This window comes from Stegastes partitus, unplaced genomic scaffold, assembly GCF_000690725.1.
Source record: "Stegastes partitus isolate 25-593 unplaced genomic scaffold, Stegastes_partitus-1.0.2 Scaffold695, whole genome shotgun sequence".
Classification (NCBI taxonomy): domain Eukaryota; kingdom Metazoa; phylum Chordata; class Actinopteri; family Pomacentridae; genus Stegastes; species Stegastes partitus.
In genome coordinates, this window is record NW_007578426.1 from 138617 (window position 1) to 157724 (window position 19108).

A 19108-nucleotide genomic window follows, 5' to 3' on the forward strand; every position below is an offset into this window, starting at 1 on the left:
GTAAAAGAGTTTGAACAGCAGAGTAAAAAAACGACAACTAGCAATTAGAATATTCAGTAATTTTGCATTTCAGTCAATAATTGATCCTTAACAGACACAATAAGTAAATATTATTGTGATTAAACTTGTATTTAATACGTTTTATTTCCATGCATATTGTATACAATTTGTATAAGTGTGCAGTGAGCAGAGTGCACAGCTGCTTCAACATCAAGAAACTGCAGTATTTAATGCAGTCAGCTGGTTTGTGGCGCTTTAATTAACTTAATTTGGGAAATTACATCGCATCAGCACCATGTAAAGTAGAATGTTTTAAGTCTTCGAGCTAGATTTGCGCACAGAGCTTCTCTTTGAGATCATTCGTTTAAGTTTTGGTTGATTTTATTTGATTTTTTTTTTTTTTTAACTTAAGGAGTGCAAATGAACAAATTTGCAATCATTTAAACCGCCCACTGACACAAGTGACCCTGAAGGCTCCCGAGTCTCCTTTAAACGCCTCAACAGTGACCAGAGCAGCGCAGATCTGGACCGGAGGAGCGGCGTCTCTCCGCTGACATATTCACGCCGCCTCGTGTACAGTGCGAAGGGGCGTCCCTCGCTTTGCTCATCTATTTATACTCTCCCCCCTTAATACGGAGAACCATCCGCAGCTGCGACTCTGACTACATTTGGAGCGAGTCACGGCGGTGGAGGATCAGTGGGGAGGGACCGAGGAGGGCACACGGCGCTCACTGCCGGTAAGTACACCTGTAATACTTAATTCTCTCTGTAAAAGACTAAGTTACAGCCGAAAGTGTAACCACGCGGCAGCTTAACGCGACTTCTGAATATTTTACCGCTTGTTGCGCTCCGTCACCTGTTGCTGTTGTGTTCGACCTGCTGAAGTTCAAGCTCTGTGGTTGTGATGTTCAGTCACTTTGTGTGACTCGAGAGCGCGAAGGTTAATGTAGAAACGTTTTAAATTAATCTTGACCGTTGCGCAGTTTAATGTTTTGGAGTGTCCAAACGGGTTTTACGCACAAATTACGCACGAATTTCCTTTAAGTGGGAGTGCATTGTGCGAATTATTTTCCAACCCAGTATACGTAAAACTTAATATTTGATTTCTGTTTGCTATTAATTACTGTAAATTAGTTAAAGTAAGTAATTATTAAGCACTTTGGAAGCTTAAACATTTGAGTTTGTGACTCTACATGACCAAGAACAAAGGAATTATGTTAGAATTTGAAATGATCTCGCCAGTTTTAGGTCATTCATGGTGGATATTTGTTGGACAAATTCACGTCATTTATGTGTGCAATGTAAAAACAGATCAGTCCACTGGGAGCTGATGAGTGGATTATGGTGGTTGCATGAGAAACCTGCCCTTCCTCTCAGCCCTCCAGCCACATGCCTCCAATGCAAACATCATTTAAAAGGCTTAACAGGGTCTGGAGCTGCTCATGTCAAACTCGAGCGCCCTTGTCTCTGCTATCGGACAATGCAGTGCAATTCAAAGCTGCAATAACCCGTCCACATTCATGATTTATTATCAGTTCGTGGCATGCAGGAAAGGCTTTGGAGAATTTGTCCTTGAATTATAGAGATCTGTGGGGGGGCCTTGGTGCAGATAGCTCAGCAGGGCAGGTGTAATTGGTCAGTGGCTTATTCTTGGCCAGACTTTTAATCTGGTTCACGATGCTGCTGCTGCTACTGCTACTGCTGGACACTGAGGTCATATTGTTATGTAATATTTGAATTTTCTGTGCTTGTGCTCCTAAATAATGTCAATTTACTAGAAAAATAGCTATTGTCCTTGACATATATCTGCTTCAGTTCTGCAATATTGTGCTTGAAGTGCTGTTAAAGGAGCCAAAGATTTGTACCTATTTCTTGAAATCAGCAATTATTGGTGTTTTTATTTAACCCTCTGGATCTGTTTAGTTAAATATTATAAGCATTGTTGAAGCTCAAATCTCCAGCAGGATGTAGAGAATTGGTCCTGTGCGCTCATCCACCAGCTTTGCTGTCAACTAGTGTCGCTAGATTAGAAGCCCATGATCCCTGTTGAGCCTCAGTGGCATTCTCCCCTCCAATCGACAATCCTCCAGCTTGTCACATGACCTTCACTCTTTACACAAGTGTGGCCACACTCAACTCTTACTCATGTTTTGCCAGCAAAAACATAAGTGAGTGTGGCGTCAGTGGGGCTGGGGACGCTGGAGGGTTGCTCAGCCTGCACAGGGAGGTGAGTTCTCCTGAGTACGTGTACACGTGTTATGAAGTGACACCAGAAATCCTTGAGCTTGTTGTCTCATGCAGGGATCACTGCACCTACACTTCAGCTTATTAAAGCTCTCTGTGGCGTTGAAAATTTGAATCTACATCCTCCTACTGCAACTGTGGCCTTCAGTTGACTCAATATGACTCAACCTTTGGGCATTTCTTAGAGTTTAAAATCACATCTGACCTGCATTCGTTCACACTTTGTCACTTTTTTTCTACATCCATTTTCCCAGCTCACTCTGTCTTTCTTCCCAGCAGCACTAAAGCTGAAACTGATGAAATAAACACAGAATCTTTTACTTTTTAAACTCGGCTGCCATCAGAAACACTGAGCCCTGCAGCAGATCCATCTGGTGCACTAAGTCTGTGGCTCACACCTCTTTGTTCTGGCTCCATTGTGCTTCCTGCACCAGGAATGCTGACACGTACAGTTTTGGGAAGCACACAGACACATATGCAAACACACATTTATGTTTGTACACAGTTGTGAGCTCACATAGACACTCACTTCTGAACCTGTCAGATGGTCAGTTGCTGTTTTAAATGCAAATCAGGCCACATTAGTTCTGTTTAGACACAGTTTACAGCTGCAGGTTTTGTTGGTGTTCTTACGTGTAAATGTAATTATTAGGTCCTTTTTAAGTGTATTTAAAAGTGTGAAACCATGGCCAGTTAGAGTGTGTGTGTTTTAGTCAGATTAAATACTCAGACAACAGTAAAATGGGTGATGCAGCTTGTTGGAGAACATTTGCATGGTATTTGGTTTCTGCACTGACACGGCGATGTGCTCATACGCAATAGTCAGAAAAAACTGACTAATACACATCATGCCACACATTTTTGCTGCTTGACACAAGAACAAAACTACCATGGTTTCCATTTTAGTGAAGTCTGACTGATAGAATGCCATTTACTCTGATTTAAGGGTTTGTAAATACACTTAAAAAAAAAACTTTATTGAACACTCAGTTTGTTGACAAGCAGGCTCCACATGTGGACAGCAAAATGAGTGATGAACAGGAGGAAAGAAACACTGCAAATAAAGATTTGGTTGCAAAAAGAACCTTAACATTAGCCGTAGTGCTGCACAAATAATGGAATATTAATCAGGATCATGATTTTGGTGTCTTACAGTTAAATGAAGATGATCAGCTGCAACATTATCACTTAAAATGCTTTGCTTGTGGAAAACAGCTCAAAAAATATCAACTGGTTTCAGGTAAATCGGACATTAAAACACCACATTTCACTCTTTTTAAACTAATATTTGAATCACAAATTGTTGGGCTGGAGACCAGAAGCTTGTCTGTGCTTAGCAGCCTCGCGAGCTTCTACCATAGCCTGCATTGAGATGTTTAAGGAAACACTGGTAAATTGTAGTGTCTTTTGAGTACAAAATAAATTCTATTTAGCCTCTAGGAGATGCTCTAAATTCAGGGGAAGTCTTATTCTCGAGTCAGTGTCTTGTAATTGTTGCCACAACACGAGACTGATTAGTTTGACCAGTTAAACAGGCCCCACAATGTCTGTAGGACGAGTGCAAAGCCAGATCTTAATGCCACTCAGAGCAAAAAGTTATACTGAATGTCTTAGCCAATGTTTCGTTTCGTTTGAACAAGAAAACAGTGTCATGCACAGTTTCATTTACCCGCAGTTTAATATAAAAGACCAACAAGCCTGCAGACTCAGAGCCATCGAGGCCTGGAGCCAGAGCTGAGGTGAGCTGTGGTGTTGAGTTTCAGTGCAAGGGGAGATTCCTGCAGGCCGGTACAGGTCAACTTACATGGACCTGAGCACGAGGAAAGTAGGTGGACTTAGACGAAGGTTGTTCTGTTAAAAAATTGTTTAATTTATAATGAAGGCAGCAGCTCATCTGTGTTGTCGTAAATCTGTTGAGGAAGAAACTGAAGCCTTCAGTCAGGACGTGTATGTGTTTTGGTAAGAAATTAACTTATCTCACCTGTCTTGTTTTGTATTATTAATGTTTCAGGAGGAGCATCGCGTTCATCGTGGACTCGACTGGTTTCCAGCTCCTGATTAGTGGAATCTATGAGCAAAGCAAGAAGCCTTTAGGTCCAATGGAATCTGAATTTTACTGGATTAAAGTCTGGCTCCCTTGTTTCGCCTCAGCTGAAGAGCGGAGAAAGAACATCGCATCTGCTTTTTGCTCCTAAATGCTTTGCCGTTACTTGAGGAGAGTCATCTGAATCCTTGTGAGGAACATGGAGAACCCGGTCCTGGAGCCCAGATCAGAGCGGATCGCCCGCTACAAGGCCGAAAGGAGGCGGGAACTGGCCGAGCGCTACGGCACTATAGAGGAGCTTCCTTCCAAGTGGGTGAGGAGGGACGAGAAAGAGGTGCACGAACCGGCGACCCAAACCCACTCAGACGGCCTCAGTGACAGAGTGAACGGCAGAACTCGAGAGGTTACTAATGGACTGGAGGGAGACGCTGCTGCAGAGTCCAACTACATGATGAGGTGAGTCAGATAACGAGTGGAGGAATGTGAAAATTACATACCCTGCAAACATGGCTCATTATTATTACCTAATGAAAGTCAACATTCAGGGATTTATCTCTAGAAACACAACAACTTTGTCTTGCACAAGGACATAAAATCGCTGTAAAGATTAGTTTAAACTGTAAAAGACAAACACTAAAACATAACCGATAAACCTTCATCATTAACTAGTTTTATTTTGTTGCTGAAGGACATATCATCTTTTAAAAATTGCCAAAATTACACCATTATTAGAGCCAGAAAGTGTAAAAAGAGAAAGAATCATTGGGGAAGCTATTAGAGACTCAGTTGCAACCAACAGTCACTTTAGAAGAAATCAGAGACTTTTCAGCTGAACTGCAGGCTGTGTTTACACAAAGCAGATAGGAAATAAGGATGGAAACAAACTTAAATGTAGGGCCACCATTTCTTCCAGTATGGGTAACACATGTGGGCATTTGGCAAAATGTTGTACATGTTGGTTACAGGTTTTTTCATTTTTTTGTAAATGTAATATTCTAAGCAATTAAACTTTTTTTTCTGATTTATTGCATTAAAACTCAGAACTCAGAAATCACGTTTGTGCTGGATAACTGTCTACTTATATTCATGGTTGTACCTTTTCCATATAAGTGCAGGACATTATATTACAGTGAAAAATGAACCCACAGTAAGTAAACAATCTGGGGGAAAAAATGAGCCAAAACCAGAACCTGCTTGGGGTTCAGAGCTTTAATATTCAACCCGGGAGGTGTATGTTGACACTGTACAGTGTCTATGTAATGGATGTACACATGTGGATCATGGTAGGTTGACTACAGCATCTTTTGTGTTCTTCTGTTCATCCCAGCCATGACGTCTCATTATCTGACTTAGTTTCAAGAATTAGCTTCTGTTGTGCCAGTTTTCTGTCTTCTATTTAACTCTAGTGAACATCAAGTTGTGTTTTTTTTGTACATTGTTAGCATGTTTATAGTGTGTTTAAAAAAAATAAATCCTGGAACACAAGTCATGAGCTAAACAAGCAGTATTTCCTCTTTGAAACTACATTGCAGGCTTCTGGGGCTTTACACATAGTAGACATAAGGAAACAACAGTCAGCTTTACGAGTGGGGCTTTCTGTTTAGTGTATGGATACATTTAGAGCTGCAGTGATTAGCTGATTAGTTGACTTGCTGTCAAGTACTAAATTAACAATCAACTGTTGTGATAACTGATTAGTAGGTTTGAGCAGTTTTTTAAGAATCAAAGTCAAGACTCTCTGATTCCAGCTTCTTATATTTGGATGTATTTTGTTTTTCTTTCCTTCTCTGTGGAGGTAAACTTAATATTTTTTGGGTTGTGGACACTTTAAGCCATGTTTGGCTTTATAAAACACTGATTGACATTTTTTGACCTTTTATTTACCAAACAACGACAAGAATAATTAACAAATCATCAACAACACTAAAAACAATGGCCAGTCACAGCCCTTGCTGAGTTTGAGTAGTTTTGCAGTGTTTCAGCAGAGCTGTAGGCGAGCTGGTGTGCTTGAGCAGATGTGAGCTGAAAGAGAGGCAGGGACTACGTAGATCTGCATATTCTGGATGAAGCAAGGGTGCATTTAAACCATTTTACCTGAGGAAGGGATTATTTTATGGAAGAAAAACAGCAGCAGCACATAAAAGTGTGACTTTGACAGGCCCAGAGGAGTTTTTAAGGGTTAAATTAACAATTGAAGAATTACCTCAAACATTGTATGTTATGTGTATATGTATGTGCATGTAGTACTGCACCAGATCTGGTCCCAAATGGGCTTGACATAATTCTTAGAGTTTGATTTTAGATTCAAAATAACAATTTGTAAGGACATTAGTTGATTACTCATGCAATCGTATTTGGAAACTTCTAATAAATACACATTTTTACAAGTAACAGCAGGAAGCTCCTCTTAAAATGACAATGTGAAACTCTCCAGGAAGGCGATTCTGCCACCAAAAAACCAGCGACCTTCCAGCAGCACCAGATCCTTGACTAGACCAGTTGCTCTGTGGCCTTTGTTGCTAATTAAAACTGAGAGGTCTAAATCAGTGGGTCCCAGCAGGGAGTTTTAAAGCCAGTCTGATTCTCACTCAGGTACTCTGAGTGCTGGTATTACCGAACAGACACTCTCCTCAGAAAACACACGAAAGGGTACATCAGCGCCTTTCTCCTCACCCTTCGATCCCCACTCCTGCATCCTCACCTCCTTCCCCCCTCACTCCAGGCAGGGTTGCCAGGACTCTGCCAGCATGCTGAGTGGGGAGGGTCACATGGTCGGACTGGACGCCCCGCAGCTCCGCACTCGGGTGTCGGTGGGCCAGTTGAGAAGCGCCCTCCTGCAGCAGACGGAGAGCGCAGCGCAGCCCGAGAAAGCGTAGGGTCGCCTGCATGCGTGTGATCCAGACTGTCAACCCATCAGACTGTGTTACCTCTCTGACAATGTCTGCCTTCGTCTCAGCATCTTCTTCCCTTTCTTCTGCTCTGTCTTTGCGGACACCAGCTGCCCCACGTCCTCCCTGGACCTGGCCATGAAGCCGGGCTCCGAGGGCGGCCGGCGACGCACCCGGCGCTACGTCCCCGGCGGGTCGGGTGTCTCGCGCAAGAGCGGTGAGCGCTTCAGGACGCAGCCGATCACGGCCAATGAGATGGAGGAGAGCAGCGGGTAGGGGCCTGGTTTGGTGTGCAGTGGTTCTGACAACAAAACTCACAAGCTGGTGGAAAACAACACACTTTGCTGATGATACAACACTTAAACTTATAGTTTGATATTCAGTCCTAAAAGCACCTTCAGCTGAGGAGTGGCAACTGCAGCAGCTCATGTGGTTTGCATGAGAGCATCGTGACCTACATAGAACATGCAAATATGACGCAGTATCTTGATTGTCTGAGCTGCAAACACAAGCACAAAGACGTGCATTGTGAAGTTTGAAGCAGGATCCGAAAGGGAACACGGGAGCAGAGGATTAGAGTCACCTTCCTGTTCATATTTCACCTGATTGCTTCATCTTTTGCCCTTTTCTGGCTCTTCTAGGCTCCTGGATGCAGAGGAAGAGGAGAACGGTAAAGGTAAAGCTGACTCGTCTTTCCAGTCTCTTGCCATCCTGTTTGTTAAACTTGAACACAGAAACGCAAACTGATTTATGATTTGCTGCAAGGAAAGTTACATCACACATCTTATTTGAGATGTTAAAGAGCGACAGAAGAAACAAATATTTGAGTCCAACTCGCGCAGTTGCCTCCATAAATTCACTGAATAGCTCAGGAAATAAACCTGGTTGTATTTTTAGGGCTCACAATGTTTAATCTCTGCAGCGATGACAGATTTATGTCTCGGGCAGAGGAGCAATGCTAAGTCAGTCCTACTCTTGACCCCGCTGTAAAAAGATTACAAGCAAGTCTCTGCAAAGATATACTTAGTGAGAATTTACACCACTGTTAAAGCGACTGCAGGAGCAAGGAGATTTTTATTGCTGTTTGGACATTTCAACTGTGAATTTCAGGCTGTATGGCAGTGAAATTGTTCTTTAAAACTGCCTTGCTTGTGGTGGAAGAAGGACTCGAGTCATTTACTAAAAGAAAAATAGCGGTGCAATAATGTAAATATATTTCATTGCAAGTAAAAATCCTCCAAGCAAAAGCACACAAGTTTTATTAGCAAAATGTACGGAAAGCAGCAATGCAAAGAAAGTGTATATATCTTATTACATATTTAATTTTATTTCAGTCAAGTGTTTTCCAGCCTATATGTGGCCAGCCTCTTTCAAAGGGTCTAAAGATAAACCTGTGGGGTTATGACTTGATTAATGAGGTCAGGAAAAAGAGAAAATTGTACTTTTTTGGGGATTTAAGCAGTTAAATGGAACAATGTAAGAGGAGTGGACGTGTCTCTTTGACGAAGCAGGATATGGAGTTAGCGAGATAACTTCAGGTTTAATTCTGGGTTTTCAGGAGCAGATTATGTTTGAAATAGCAGCTCAATATGCACTAAAACTTCTCATGGAAAATGAAATCACTATTCCTAGGAGATGCCATGGAGCTCAGTGTGCACAGAGTGTCTCTTAAGGAAAAGATTTTAGGGTTTGTCTCATGTCTTTCTCTTTTTTTTGTTGTCAGTTTGTAATTCTCAATCTGGTGCCAACACCATCCCTCTTACATAACAGTGCTCATATCTGGGTTATTCCATCTCAAAACAAGGAATTTCTACTAGACCATCTCTGATTTCTGAAAGTTTATGCCATAAACTTTGGATGATTCTAAAGATATTTGTGAAATTTTAGACTAATATATCAAATATTTTCCACGATACAGTGTTGAAAAAATTGCTGATTGGCCCACATTTTCCGCATGTTTTGTCGCACGTTAAAATTGGAAGCTGTTTGAACCACAAAACCTTTGGAGCTATTACATATAAAAGCCTGAAATGTTCACTGTTATTGCTCATCCTGTCATTGATTCAGAATCTACAATATTATACAAGCAGATCAAATGCTCTGATTATGGGTGAGTTGAAATATGGAAAAAAAGAAAGGATGCCGTCATGAAAAGTCCCGTCTTTGAGCACATATTACCAAAAAAATTGATAACGCAGACGTTAGCTGGTGACATTTTCTGAACAATATGTAACTGCATGTCACAGCAATACAAAACAAGTCATATTTTCATACATTGAATAACCTTGCTTGATTCCGAAACCCTGAGTTGACTGAGCAGATTAAAAATCAACTATGTGGTTTGGTTTATTAAAGCCAGATAATGAAAACCTAATCTCGGTATGTTGAACTTGTTTTGCAGTGCAGATCTGTGAAACTAGCAAAAAATAAAAAGTTGGTTTTAAAAGAAATGAACAAGTATTGTACTCCAGCTCAGTTCTGCTGAGAAATATCACCAGAAGTTGCACCTGCGTTGATATTTTAGTGCCTGTTTTATCACCAGCAACACTTTCCTCTCCTGCTGCTGATTTTCTGAGGTGTGCGCTTAATCACAAACTTCTTACTGTTGCTTGTTTTTGTCGTCCTAACATGACGATTTATGCCTTTTATTTCTTTTTTTTCTCACAGCCGATGTGAAAACAGACGACAGAGCCAAAATGAGCGTGGCAGCCAAGATGTCTTTGTTTAAAGTAAGTCTGAAACACGACGCTCGTGACCTGCTTATTCTGTCACATCTTCACCAGCGAGGACAAATGCAGTGTTGAAGTTTACAGCTAAACGCTCACAGTGCAGCCTGGTTGAGCGACATATCGAACGGCTGAAGAGAAAGCTCACCTCAGCTGCTCACCTTACAGCGCTGAGCCTGCAGAACTGAGCCTGATCATGTTTGAGGGAATATAAATGAACAAACAGGTGCTGTCCTTGGAGGTTTGATGCAACAGTGTGTGTTTGTTGGTGCGTATTAAAAGAGAGGCTAAATTTACAGAGTGATTGATGCACAATGGAAAAGGTCCAGAAGCTGTTTGAGTCTTTTACAGAAGATGGATCTGCACTGGGGGTTTTCACCTTCTGCACAGTTTCAGTCCTGAAGCATCAGGTGAAAATGTCGCCGGCTCTGTTTTGCCGTTAACAACCGCAGCAGCTGCGTTATAATTAGCCTGCTGCTCTGTGGAGGCAGGCGGAGAGGAAACCGAAGCCGGCGGCTCTCCAGTTACACTGTGACCTGTTGGGCTGGCATGTAGCGAGAAGCCAAGATGCTCCACCGTACAGTTCACTGCTTTATTCACCAGCTACCCGACCCGCCTCCATCCGGCCGTACAAATAGAACAGGAGACCTCAGGAGGGGAGTTTTCGCTGCCATTTTTCATGTCATTACTAATTCAGCAGGTGAAGGCTGTGGGTGTGGGTTGCCGGTTCGCATGTTAACGTCTCCTCTGCCTCCTCTGCAGGAGCTGGAGAAGTCGTCTGCCCCGGAAGCCTCGGCCTTCCTGAAGCCTCGCTCCGGCAGCGTCAGTCACGAACGCAGGACGCGGCGAGGCAACGACCATCGCTTCCTCACTCAGCCAATCACCTGCGAGGAAATAGTGGCAATCAGGTGGGAGGAGAGGAACAGTCACGAAACACATTATATACAATTAGATCATTGCCTTCAGTTTGTTGTATATAAGTGAAAGTTTACAGCCACTTTGAACATAAATAGAAGCCTATTATTAGTTTCACAGGGATGGAATTGGATTCAGAATAGTTTCACATACAGTAAACTAGTATATGTATCATATAAAATAAACTTCTATTCTTGTGATACTATTTGGGACATTTGTTTCGTCGGTGTTTTGTTCGTATCTTTTTTTTTTTTGCATTTTTAAGAAAAAGTTTGTTTTGCAATTTATTGTATGCATTTTAGTATTTTTCTTAATTTGCTTTAATACATTCACTCTCATTCTTAAGATGTAAATCTTTAAAAACAACTCTCAAATGTATGCTTTATTAAAAGAAAAAAGGCAAACGTCTTGATTTAAAATGAGGAAAATGTAGCTGTATTGCTATTTTCAGCTGCAAATTAAAGCAAGAGAGTTTTTAACACAATGCGTTTCAAGTATATATGTTGTGGGTTAGGACCCCCAGAAGGTGTCACATTATTTTGTCATTTTCACTCACTATGGGTTAATTTTTTACTGCAATATGAAGTCCTGCATCTCTATGGAAGCAACACAACCATGACTACAAGTAGAGAGAACTAAAAAAAAATGTCTTCTAGGCAATTTGACACAGTTATAATGCCATAAAACATTAAAAAAGCAAACATTATTTACTGTAAAAAATTGAAACAATGCTGAATCAACATTATTCTAAGTGTCGACAGGTGTTACCAACACTGGAAAGAATGTGACTCTAAGTATTATAGATTTCTAACGACTTCTATTTGTAGTTAGTTTTCATACATGTCCCTTTTTGTTATGTGTAAACGCAGCCTGAGGTTCAGCTGAAAATTAGCAGAAGTTTTATTATGAGACTGTTGGTTGCAGTTGAGTCTCCAATGACTTCTTGGTTGCACTAATGTGAACAGAATTTTTTGCTTTTCACAAAATAAGGCTACTATAAATTGTATACTTTTGTTGAATTTTTGAATCAGACATGTAAACTGACGTGATTTTGATCAAATATTGTGATTTTAAGCTTAAATTTGGTTAATTTTTTCAACAGAACCGTGCGACACACAGCATTAGTTCACAAACTATTGTAAAAATTAGAAGTCGGACAATTTTTTCAATTTTTTTAGAGCATTAAAAAAACAACAACATGCCTTTTAAACCTGCAGTTCAGAGACTTAACACGTTAATCGAGAAGAAAAATGTACATCTCCTTCACAAATTAAATTTTTCTGTCTTTAAGTTTTTCCTTGTGAGGTACAATGTTAAAAGCATTCAAACAAAGTAACCTGTGAAAGTGACAAAACCCCACATTAGGTGAAATCAACTGCTATAAGTCACAAATGACAATAGGTCAAGAGCAGATATTTTTAAAGGATTAAAGGTTAGAAACTAAACTTCTGTGTCAGTAGCTTTTAGATAAACGTTAGTGAAACAGAATTAAATAGTGCTTTTAGTCAGGACTATTTTCAGATGCACATTTGGTGCTGCTGTGAGTATTTGTAGCAGCAGGACGGTGTCGGTCAGATTGACTAAAAATAAACTACAGTATGTGTGTGTTCATGGTAACGAAGAAACATGCAACCCCGCGATGAGGCCCGCTGATGTGTTCTTAATAGCTTCTGGATGACAGTGGAGATCTGTGACACAGAGGAATAAAATAATTCAGGTTCTGAGTGCACTCAAGTCTCTTTTCACCGTTTTACGTTGTGTTTCGGTGCAGCGCTCCCAAACCGGCTCCTCCAGCTGAGGTCGAGTCTGTGCAGAACGAGTCGGTGGAAGATGATGATGAGAGCTGCAAGCTGAGCATGAGCGAGAAGCTGGCCCTCTTCAACAAACTGTCCCTGCCTGGGAGGCAAGCAGCCCCGGACGGACCCCCGGAGAGACGGAGGCAGAAGGGGGCTCGGTACCGAACGCAGCCCATCACTGTGGAGGAGGTCAGCCTGGTGAGAACTAAATAACAAGGATCCTTGCATGGCTCTTCTGAAGACTCTGTGGTTGTTTAAAGAGCCATCCCCAGTTGAGGAACCTCTTTGTTAGGGGATGGTTCTTCACACACTTTTGTGGTTGTTTAAAGGACTAATGGTGCTTTATTTTTATTGGAAATATTTGGTTTAGGTGATAGCACAAAATTAGAGCTGCAATTAACAGTTATATTCATTATTGACTAATCATTTGGTCTGTAAAACATCCGACAACACAGAAATATCCACTGCATTTTCCTAAAGTCAGCATCTTGTCGTCTGACCAACAGTCCAGAGCCCAAAGTTTCTTGAGTGTGTTCTCTGAAAAAATAATGGTTCTTCAAAAGCCTCTGTGGTCTCTAAGAACGCCATCACCAATTGAAAAACCTCTTTATTTCATGTACTTTATGTAGTTCTTTACGGTAATAAAGGTTCGTTGTTTTAGTTAGAGTTATTTGGTTTGGTGACGGGCTGCAAGGTGGCTCGGTGGTTAGCACGGTGGTTAGCACGGTCACCTCGCAGCAAGAAGGTCGCTGGTTCGTGACCCAATGAGGATACTGGGATCTTTCTGTGAGGAGTTTGCATGTTCTCCCCGTGCAGCGTGGGTTCTCTCCGGGTTCTCCAGCTTCCTCCCACAGTCCAAAAACATGTTGAGGTTAATTGGTGATTCTAAATTGTCCGTAGGTGTGAATGTGAGTGTGCTTGGTTGTCTGTCTCTAAGTGTAGCCCTGTGATAGACTGGTGACCTGTCCAGGGTGTCCCCTGCCTTCACCCTGAGTCAGCTGGGATAGACTCCAGCCCCCCATGACCCTAGTGAGGATTAAGCGGTGTATAGATAATGGATGGATGGTTTGGTGGCAGCTAATAGCATAAATGTAGAGCTGCCACTAATGATTGTTTTCTGTAATGTTGTAGTTGACAAAACAGCAGAAAATATCCATTACAGTTTCCCAAGCCTGCATCTTGTACTGAGTTGTTCTATCTTACCAACAATCTAAAGTTATAAACATATTAGATATTTGACTTTTTTGCTTTAAATTTACTTGAACGATTATGAAGTCCTGTTGTCAAAACAGAACCAAGAAGTGATTGCTCAGAGGAGTCGTTGGGTTTTCATGTATATTTTTGGATGGTCAAAACTTTATCTCTAAATGAGTTAAGCTCCATAAATAATAACACTGTAAAGTTATATCAGTGTTATTATGTATTACAGTCAGGTAAAGCTTCTTCTTTGTGCCTAAAGGAACCATATTTCGATGGTTCTTCGAGACACCTTTAGAGGTTGTTTGAAGAGCTAAACGGTTACATGTGGAACTAAAACTAGTTCCTCTGCGGCATAAAGACAAAGACCCATTTCTGGTTTGAGTTGGCACCTGTATTTTCTGTTTATAGTTCTACAAAGCAGGAAAAGGAAAGTAAAAGTTGTCAAGTTTACCTCTAAAGCTTAAGTTAATCAGAGAAAATGTTTTGCTTGAAGTACATTTGAAGTAATAAACCTTTTGAACCTTCTTATCTCGTTTTAGCTCCAGAAAGGCCCCGTTCAGCTCCCTGCCTTCAGTTTGACCCCTCATCTGTCCGACAGACAGCAGGCTTTGTCTGTCAACCTGAAACCCAGTGAGCTTCGTCTTTCACAGCCAAGACTGGACCCCGGCTCCGGCCTCGACCCCGGAGAGCCCGGTCCGCCCCAGCAGGCCCCGCAGCGCTGTGACTCTGAGCCCAGCCTGAAGGGAATCCTGAAGAAGAGCCGCTCTGCAGCCTCGGACTGGAGCCGGACGGACGGCGGTCAGGTCGAACAGAACGGTGGAGGCTGCGGAGAAGAAACACACCAGAGGACGGAGGGAACTGAGAGGCAGGAGATTTGTGCAGCACCACGGAGGCAGAGACGTGAAGCCTCGGCTGGGGAGGGAGGCTCACTGACCGCTGCTCCCTGGAGGCAGAGGGCTCGAAACAGGAGGGAAACTATCGCCTGTACGCCGATAAGAACCCTGTCGGAATCGGACGCTCCTCAGGAGGACAGTCCCTGCCAGAGCAAACTGCATGAACAGAACATCTCCTCTGTGGAAAGCAGCTTAGAAATGACTGGGAGAGTCCAGTAAGTAATGTACAGTTTGCATGATGTGGTCAAATGATGACAATCTGGATATTTTTTGTTACTAATCAAAAATCAGCAGTTTTAGGATGAAAACTGAGCAGGCATACAGTTTGTTTTTTTCTTTTTTGTAGTTTTTTTGAAACGTTTTATGGTTCATTTTCTGTGTAATCTGCCCAAAAGGCAAGACGAAGAGCCAGAGAGTGTAAAGAACTCGGCTGAAGAACCCACAGCTAAAGGACACGTCCAGGTCACTGCAGTCGATTGCGCGCCTAAACTGCAGGAGTCAAGAAGCAGAAGTAAGGTAAGAAACAGAGATACCGCTCCTGTAAAGGTTTGTTATGTCAGAATCTGCAACTGCTTCACCAGAGGTCAGCCTCTGTAGCTCCAGGTTTTTTTGGGGGGGTTATTTCTACTTGAAAAGACACCCAAATTCAGTCAGTAACAGCTTTACAACAGAAAGGTTAACATGGTTCTTTGGGTAACACACGCCTGGAAGGATGTGGAAATGTCTCTGTCTCCATCACCAGGCCAGAGTGAGGTTTGAACAATTCCAGCAAAAACAGAAATCTTTACACACAATATTCAAAAATAAAAATGTGGACAACAGGCTTGTAACAATAAATCATTGGAATCTGATGTTACTCAACCTGTTATACATTTTTTCAACTGCAACTTTACCAGACAAACAAAATTGAGGAAAAACAACACTACATCTGTTTATTATGAGTACTGAACAATGGTGGTGGTGTTGGCTCTTAAAAATCTCATCCACACTGCAATCAGTCCTGACTGACTAACCTGTGGATGGATGTTTTTCTACACAGGAGAGGTACAGTTTGTCAAATCAGGAGATTGTTCTCACTCACATCTTTAACCTTCTGAGCCCTACAACTCTGTACCAAATTAAAAAGCATGAAAGGTTCCTCTAATCGTCTGTGATGTGTGTTTCTATTAGAAAACTTAACCAAACCTAAGCTTAAAATTGCGATAATGCTACATGTCTTGATGATCAAAAATAAACCATTTGCACCAGATTATAAGACAAAAAAAAAATCTGCACAAATGTGAAGCGACCACCAGATGTGTGACAAAAATTCAGGGACTTTTTAGCTGAGCTGCAGGCTGTGTTCACACTGAGCAGACAGGAGACAGGTATACAAGCAAATTAAATATGTTAGTAGTAAAATATCTATAGTATATCGAGCCACGATTTTTTTTCCCAGTACTGGTAACACCTGTGGACACTTTCTTTCAATTTTTGTAAAATATATGATGAAAGAAATGTAACTTTTTCTTTAGATTTAATGTACTTTCTGGTCATTTAATTTTATTTTTTGATTTATGGCATTGTAACAGTGTCGTAATGTATTGGAGACATTTTTGACTTCTCTGTACTTCTAGCTATGGTTGTGCTGTTTCCATAGAGGTGCAGACTTTGAGTCCACAGTGAGGAAAAATGTGACAGAAGAAACTGTTCAGAGCTCAGAGCAGTTTTGACACAACACTAGCTTGTGTATATAAGTGTGTTTTGAATTCCCCAGTTGTTTATTTACTTGGCTTATTTCTTTCCAAATAGAAAAATCTGACTCTAATATTTCAGCCAATGGGACAATTTAAGGCTTATATTTGATAATCAAACCCCAAATCTGCCTTTTTGCTGATTGTATGAAGTGCAGGCTTAAGTCGTGTCGTGTCATTATTAAAAGAAGAACCAGTTACATGTGATTTGGTGCCGTCACAGTAGCCTGAATGATTAAATTAAAAAGTGAACCTGAAACAGCGACTGCTCAGCCTAGAATACAGAAAAAAATGGACAATTTCTGCATCAAGTTAATATTAAATGAATCTGTCTTTCTTTTCTTTAAGTCAAATCATATCACCAATATCAAGAAAACCACACTTAACTCTCAAATGTTCTTGAAACAGTGGAGTGATATCACAGAACATGACAAATTTTTCAGAGTTTTGATCTAATTTCTCTGGAAAAGCAGAATGACGGCAGTGAAAAAATTCTGTTTGGCATTTCCAAGGTTGCTGGGTTCACTGTTGCAGCCGGCCTTAAATCGGCTGGTGGTTAGATTGGAGTATTTGTCATACCATTGAAACCAGATATAGCATCACTTCGCAGCAGCACTCTGGATTTGGAATGTGCTAGATGTCCTGAGATGAAGCTTAAGTTACTGAGGAATACATGCAGACTAATTAGTGTTTATGTAGTGGAGATCTCTAAAACGTGATGTGGAATGTAAATAGACTGATTATTCGGTGGTTAAATGTGATCCTTCAGGAGCTCGTCTTCACCGCCGTAACTGTATACGTGTGAATTTTAATATTTTCCCTGTTTGTTCCTGTCTCAGGTTTTATTTCTCTCTGTTTGTTTTCCCTCTGCAGGGAGAATCAGAAAACTCTCATCTCGAGTGCTGGGTAAGTCTTAGAGGGATGATTTCAAGTTTAATAATCCTCCTTCATCTCCATTATGAATACACAGCTTTTCAAATAGCTTTAAAATAGCTTTAGCCTGCCCCTCTCTCTTCCCCCTCCAGGAGCCAGTCTTTGCCTCTGTCTATTCTAACAATACGCCCCAATATATCATGTGTTTCAATCAGGTAATTGTGCGAGCCGGCTGCATGACAGATTAATTCGCTGCTTCTTTTTTTTTTTTTTTTTTTGGATTTGGAGTGTTTTGTATGCAGTGGAACGTTTCCTTCATCGCACAGATTCAGATGGATGTGATTTTTCTTTTATTTTTTTTTTTCTTTTTGGTTTTACAGCTGATGTGTGAAGTTTCGCTCACGATAACGAGCAGCTCGTCACCTGCAGACTGGTTTCTTGTTTCAAAGTGACACATCGCAGCTCTAGTTTCACACTTTCCATTTAATCCTGTGCTCACACTCTCTTAGTCCCCTTGCTGTTCCCAGACGTTTGTAATTTTGAAAACCTGCAACAATATGAGACAAACTAGGTGCAAAAGCTAGTGCATGATTTAAAGTTATTGTTTTTTTTACAAGTTTCTCATCAGGTTCTGTTGCAGAAGAGAAAAAAGTGCATTTTGCAATCTTCCTTTTGCAAACACTATAATGGTCAATGCAGAGCAGGAAGACAGAATGTTAATATGTTTCCATCCATGTAAAATCTACATCTTGTACTTTACATGCTGGTTTGATGCTTCATGCTGTTCGTGTTCATCTCTAAAGGAGTCCACTCCCACTTTCCTACAGCACAAAACTCAGCTGTTACCTTCCTATCCATGCTTTTTGTTTTCCCTTCATCCTCAGACCAACTTGTCCTTCGAGGCACAAGAAGTCTCGTCTCCTACAAAGAACCTGAATCAGCCTCAGTGGAGACAGAAGGTGACCTGCGTTTTTGTCTTTCGAATGTTTATACCTGCAGAGGAGCTCATTTGATCCTCACAGATCTGTTTCTGTGGCTGCACAGACTAAAGGAGGTGAGCCTGAGCTTCAGATGGTCGAAGCTGAAGAAATAATCACACAGCAGGAAAGCACAGAGCAGGAGGATGGATGTACAGCCATGAGAAGTGAGTTTACTCGCTCTGGCTTTCACTCTGATTCTCCTGCGTTTGTTTTGGCCTCTCACACTTTTGGTTCCTGTGTTTTCAACTTGTAGGTCTTGAATCAGACAGAAATGATGTCTGTCTAAACAACAGACCCTCCACTGAGGCTCCTTCAAGCACATATGAAGGTCAGAGCAGCATTAATCTGTATCATAAAAACTCTGTGTGGAGACTTGCTTGTTTCTTTGGCAGACGTGTCCACGCAGCCTGTGATGGAGTTTAAAGGTTCATGTTTGAAAAATGTTTTAAAGTTTACATTTGTGCCTCTGCTGCAGCTCCACAGAGCTCCTCGCTCTCTGCAGCTCCTCAGGAGGTGAAGGAGGAGACGCCGGTGGATGAATCAAACGCATTCGATGGAGGTTTCTACAGCGAACAGTCGCCTCCTGCTGCCTGCGGACCCTCGGCTGATTGTGATGTCGCTGCTGCAGAGAGTCAGCAGGACCTGAGCGTCCTCTGCCAAACCAACACACCCATGTGAGCCTGGTTTTACCACAGATTGTAAGATTATGAACCTTTGCTGTCACTGTGTTGTAGATGGTATGTTTTGTTAACTAACTGATGCAGTTTTTGTTATGCTTATGGGCTTAAATCCTTTTTATTTTGAACAATTTAGTCC

The 19108-nt window shown here is 41.5% G+C and overlaps 1 protein-coding gene across 4 annotated transcripts in view; it reads left to right on the forward strand.

The window, feature by feature from the left end:
* The first annotated feature begins 668 nt into the window (after positions 1 to 668).
* The window catches only part of LOC103363852 (supervillin-like), a 40968-nt gene continuing 22528 nt past the window's right edge, over positions 669 to 19108 (forward strand). Inside the window, exons 1-16 of one of the 4 annotated variants that reach the window (XM_008290789.1) lie at positions 669 to 737; positions 4256 to 4744; positions 7011 to 7160; positions 7287 to 7448; positions 7818 to 7852; positions 9844 to 9905; positions 10665 to 10810; positions 12589 to 12811; positions 14353 to 14921; positions 15102 to 15222; positions 17313 to 17345; positions 17465 to 17527; positions 18197 to 18271; positions 18357 to 18456; positions 18546 to 18620; positions 18768 to 18966. In XM_008290789.1, coding sequence (XP_008289011.1) covers positions 4488 to 4744; positions 7011 to 7160; positions 7287 to 7448; positions 7818 to 7852; positions 9844 to 9905; positions 10665 to 10810; positions 12589 to 12811; positions 14353 to 14921; positions 15102 to 15222; positions 17313 to 17345; positions 17465 to 17527; positions 18197 to 18271; positions 18357 to 18456; positions 18546 to 18620; positions 18768 to 18966 — 2270 coding nt within the window. In that variant the 5' untranslated portion in view covers positions 669 to 737; positions 4256 to 4487. The remainder of the gene's footprint in view (positions 738 to 4255; positions 4745 to 7010; positions 7161 to 7286; positions 7449 to 7817; positions 7853 to 9843; positions 9906 to 10664; positions 10811 to 12588; positions 12812 to 14352; positions 14922 to 15101; positions 15223 to 17312; positions 17346 to 17464; positions 17528 to 18196; positions 18272 to 18356; positions 18457 to 18545; positions 18621 to 18767; positions 18967 to 19108) is intronic. The other 3 variants (XM_008290790.1, XM_008290791.1, XM_008290792.1) reach the window with 3 other exon arrangements.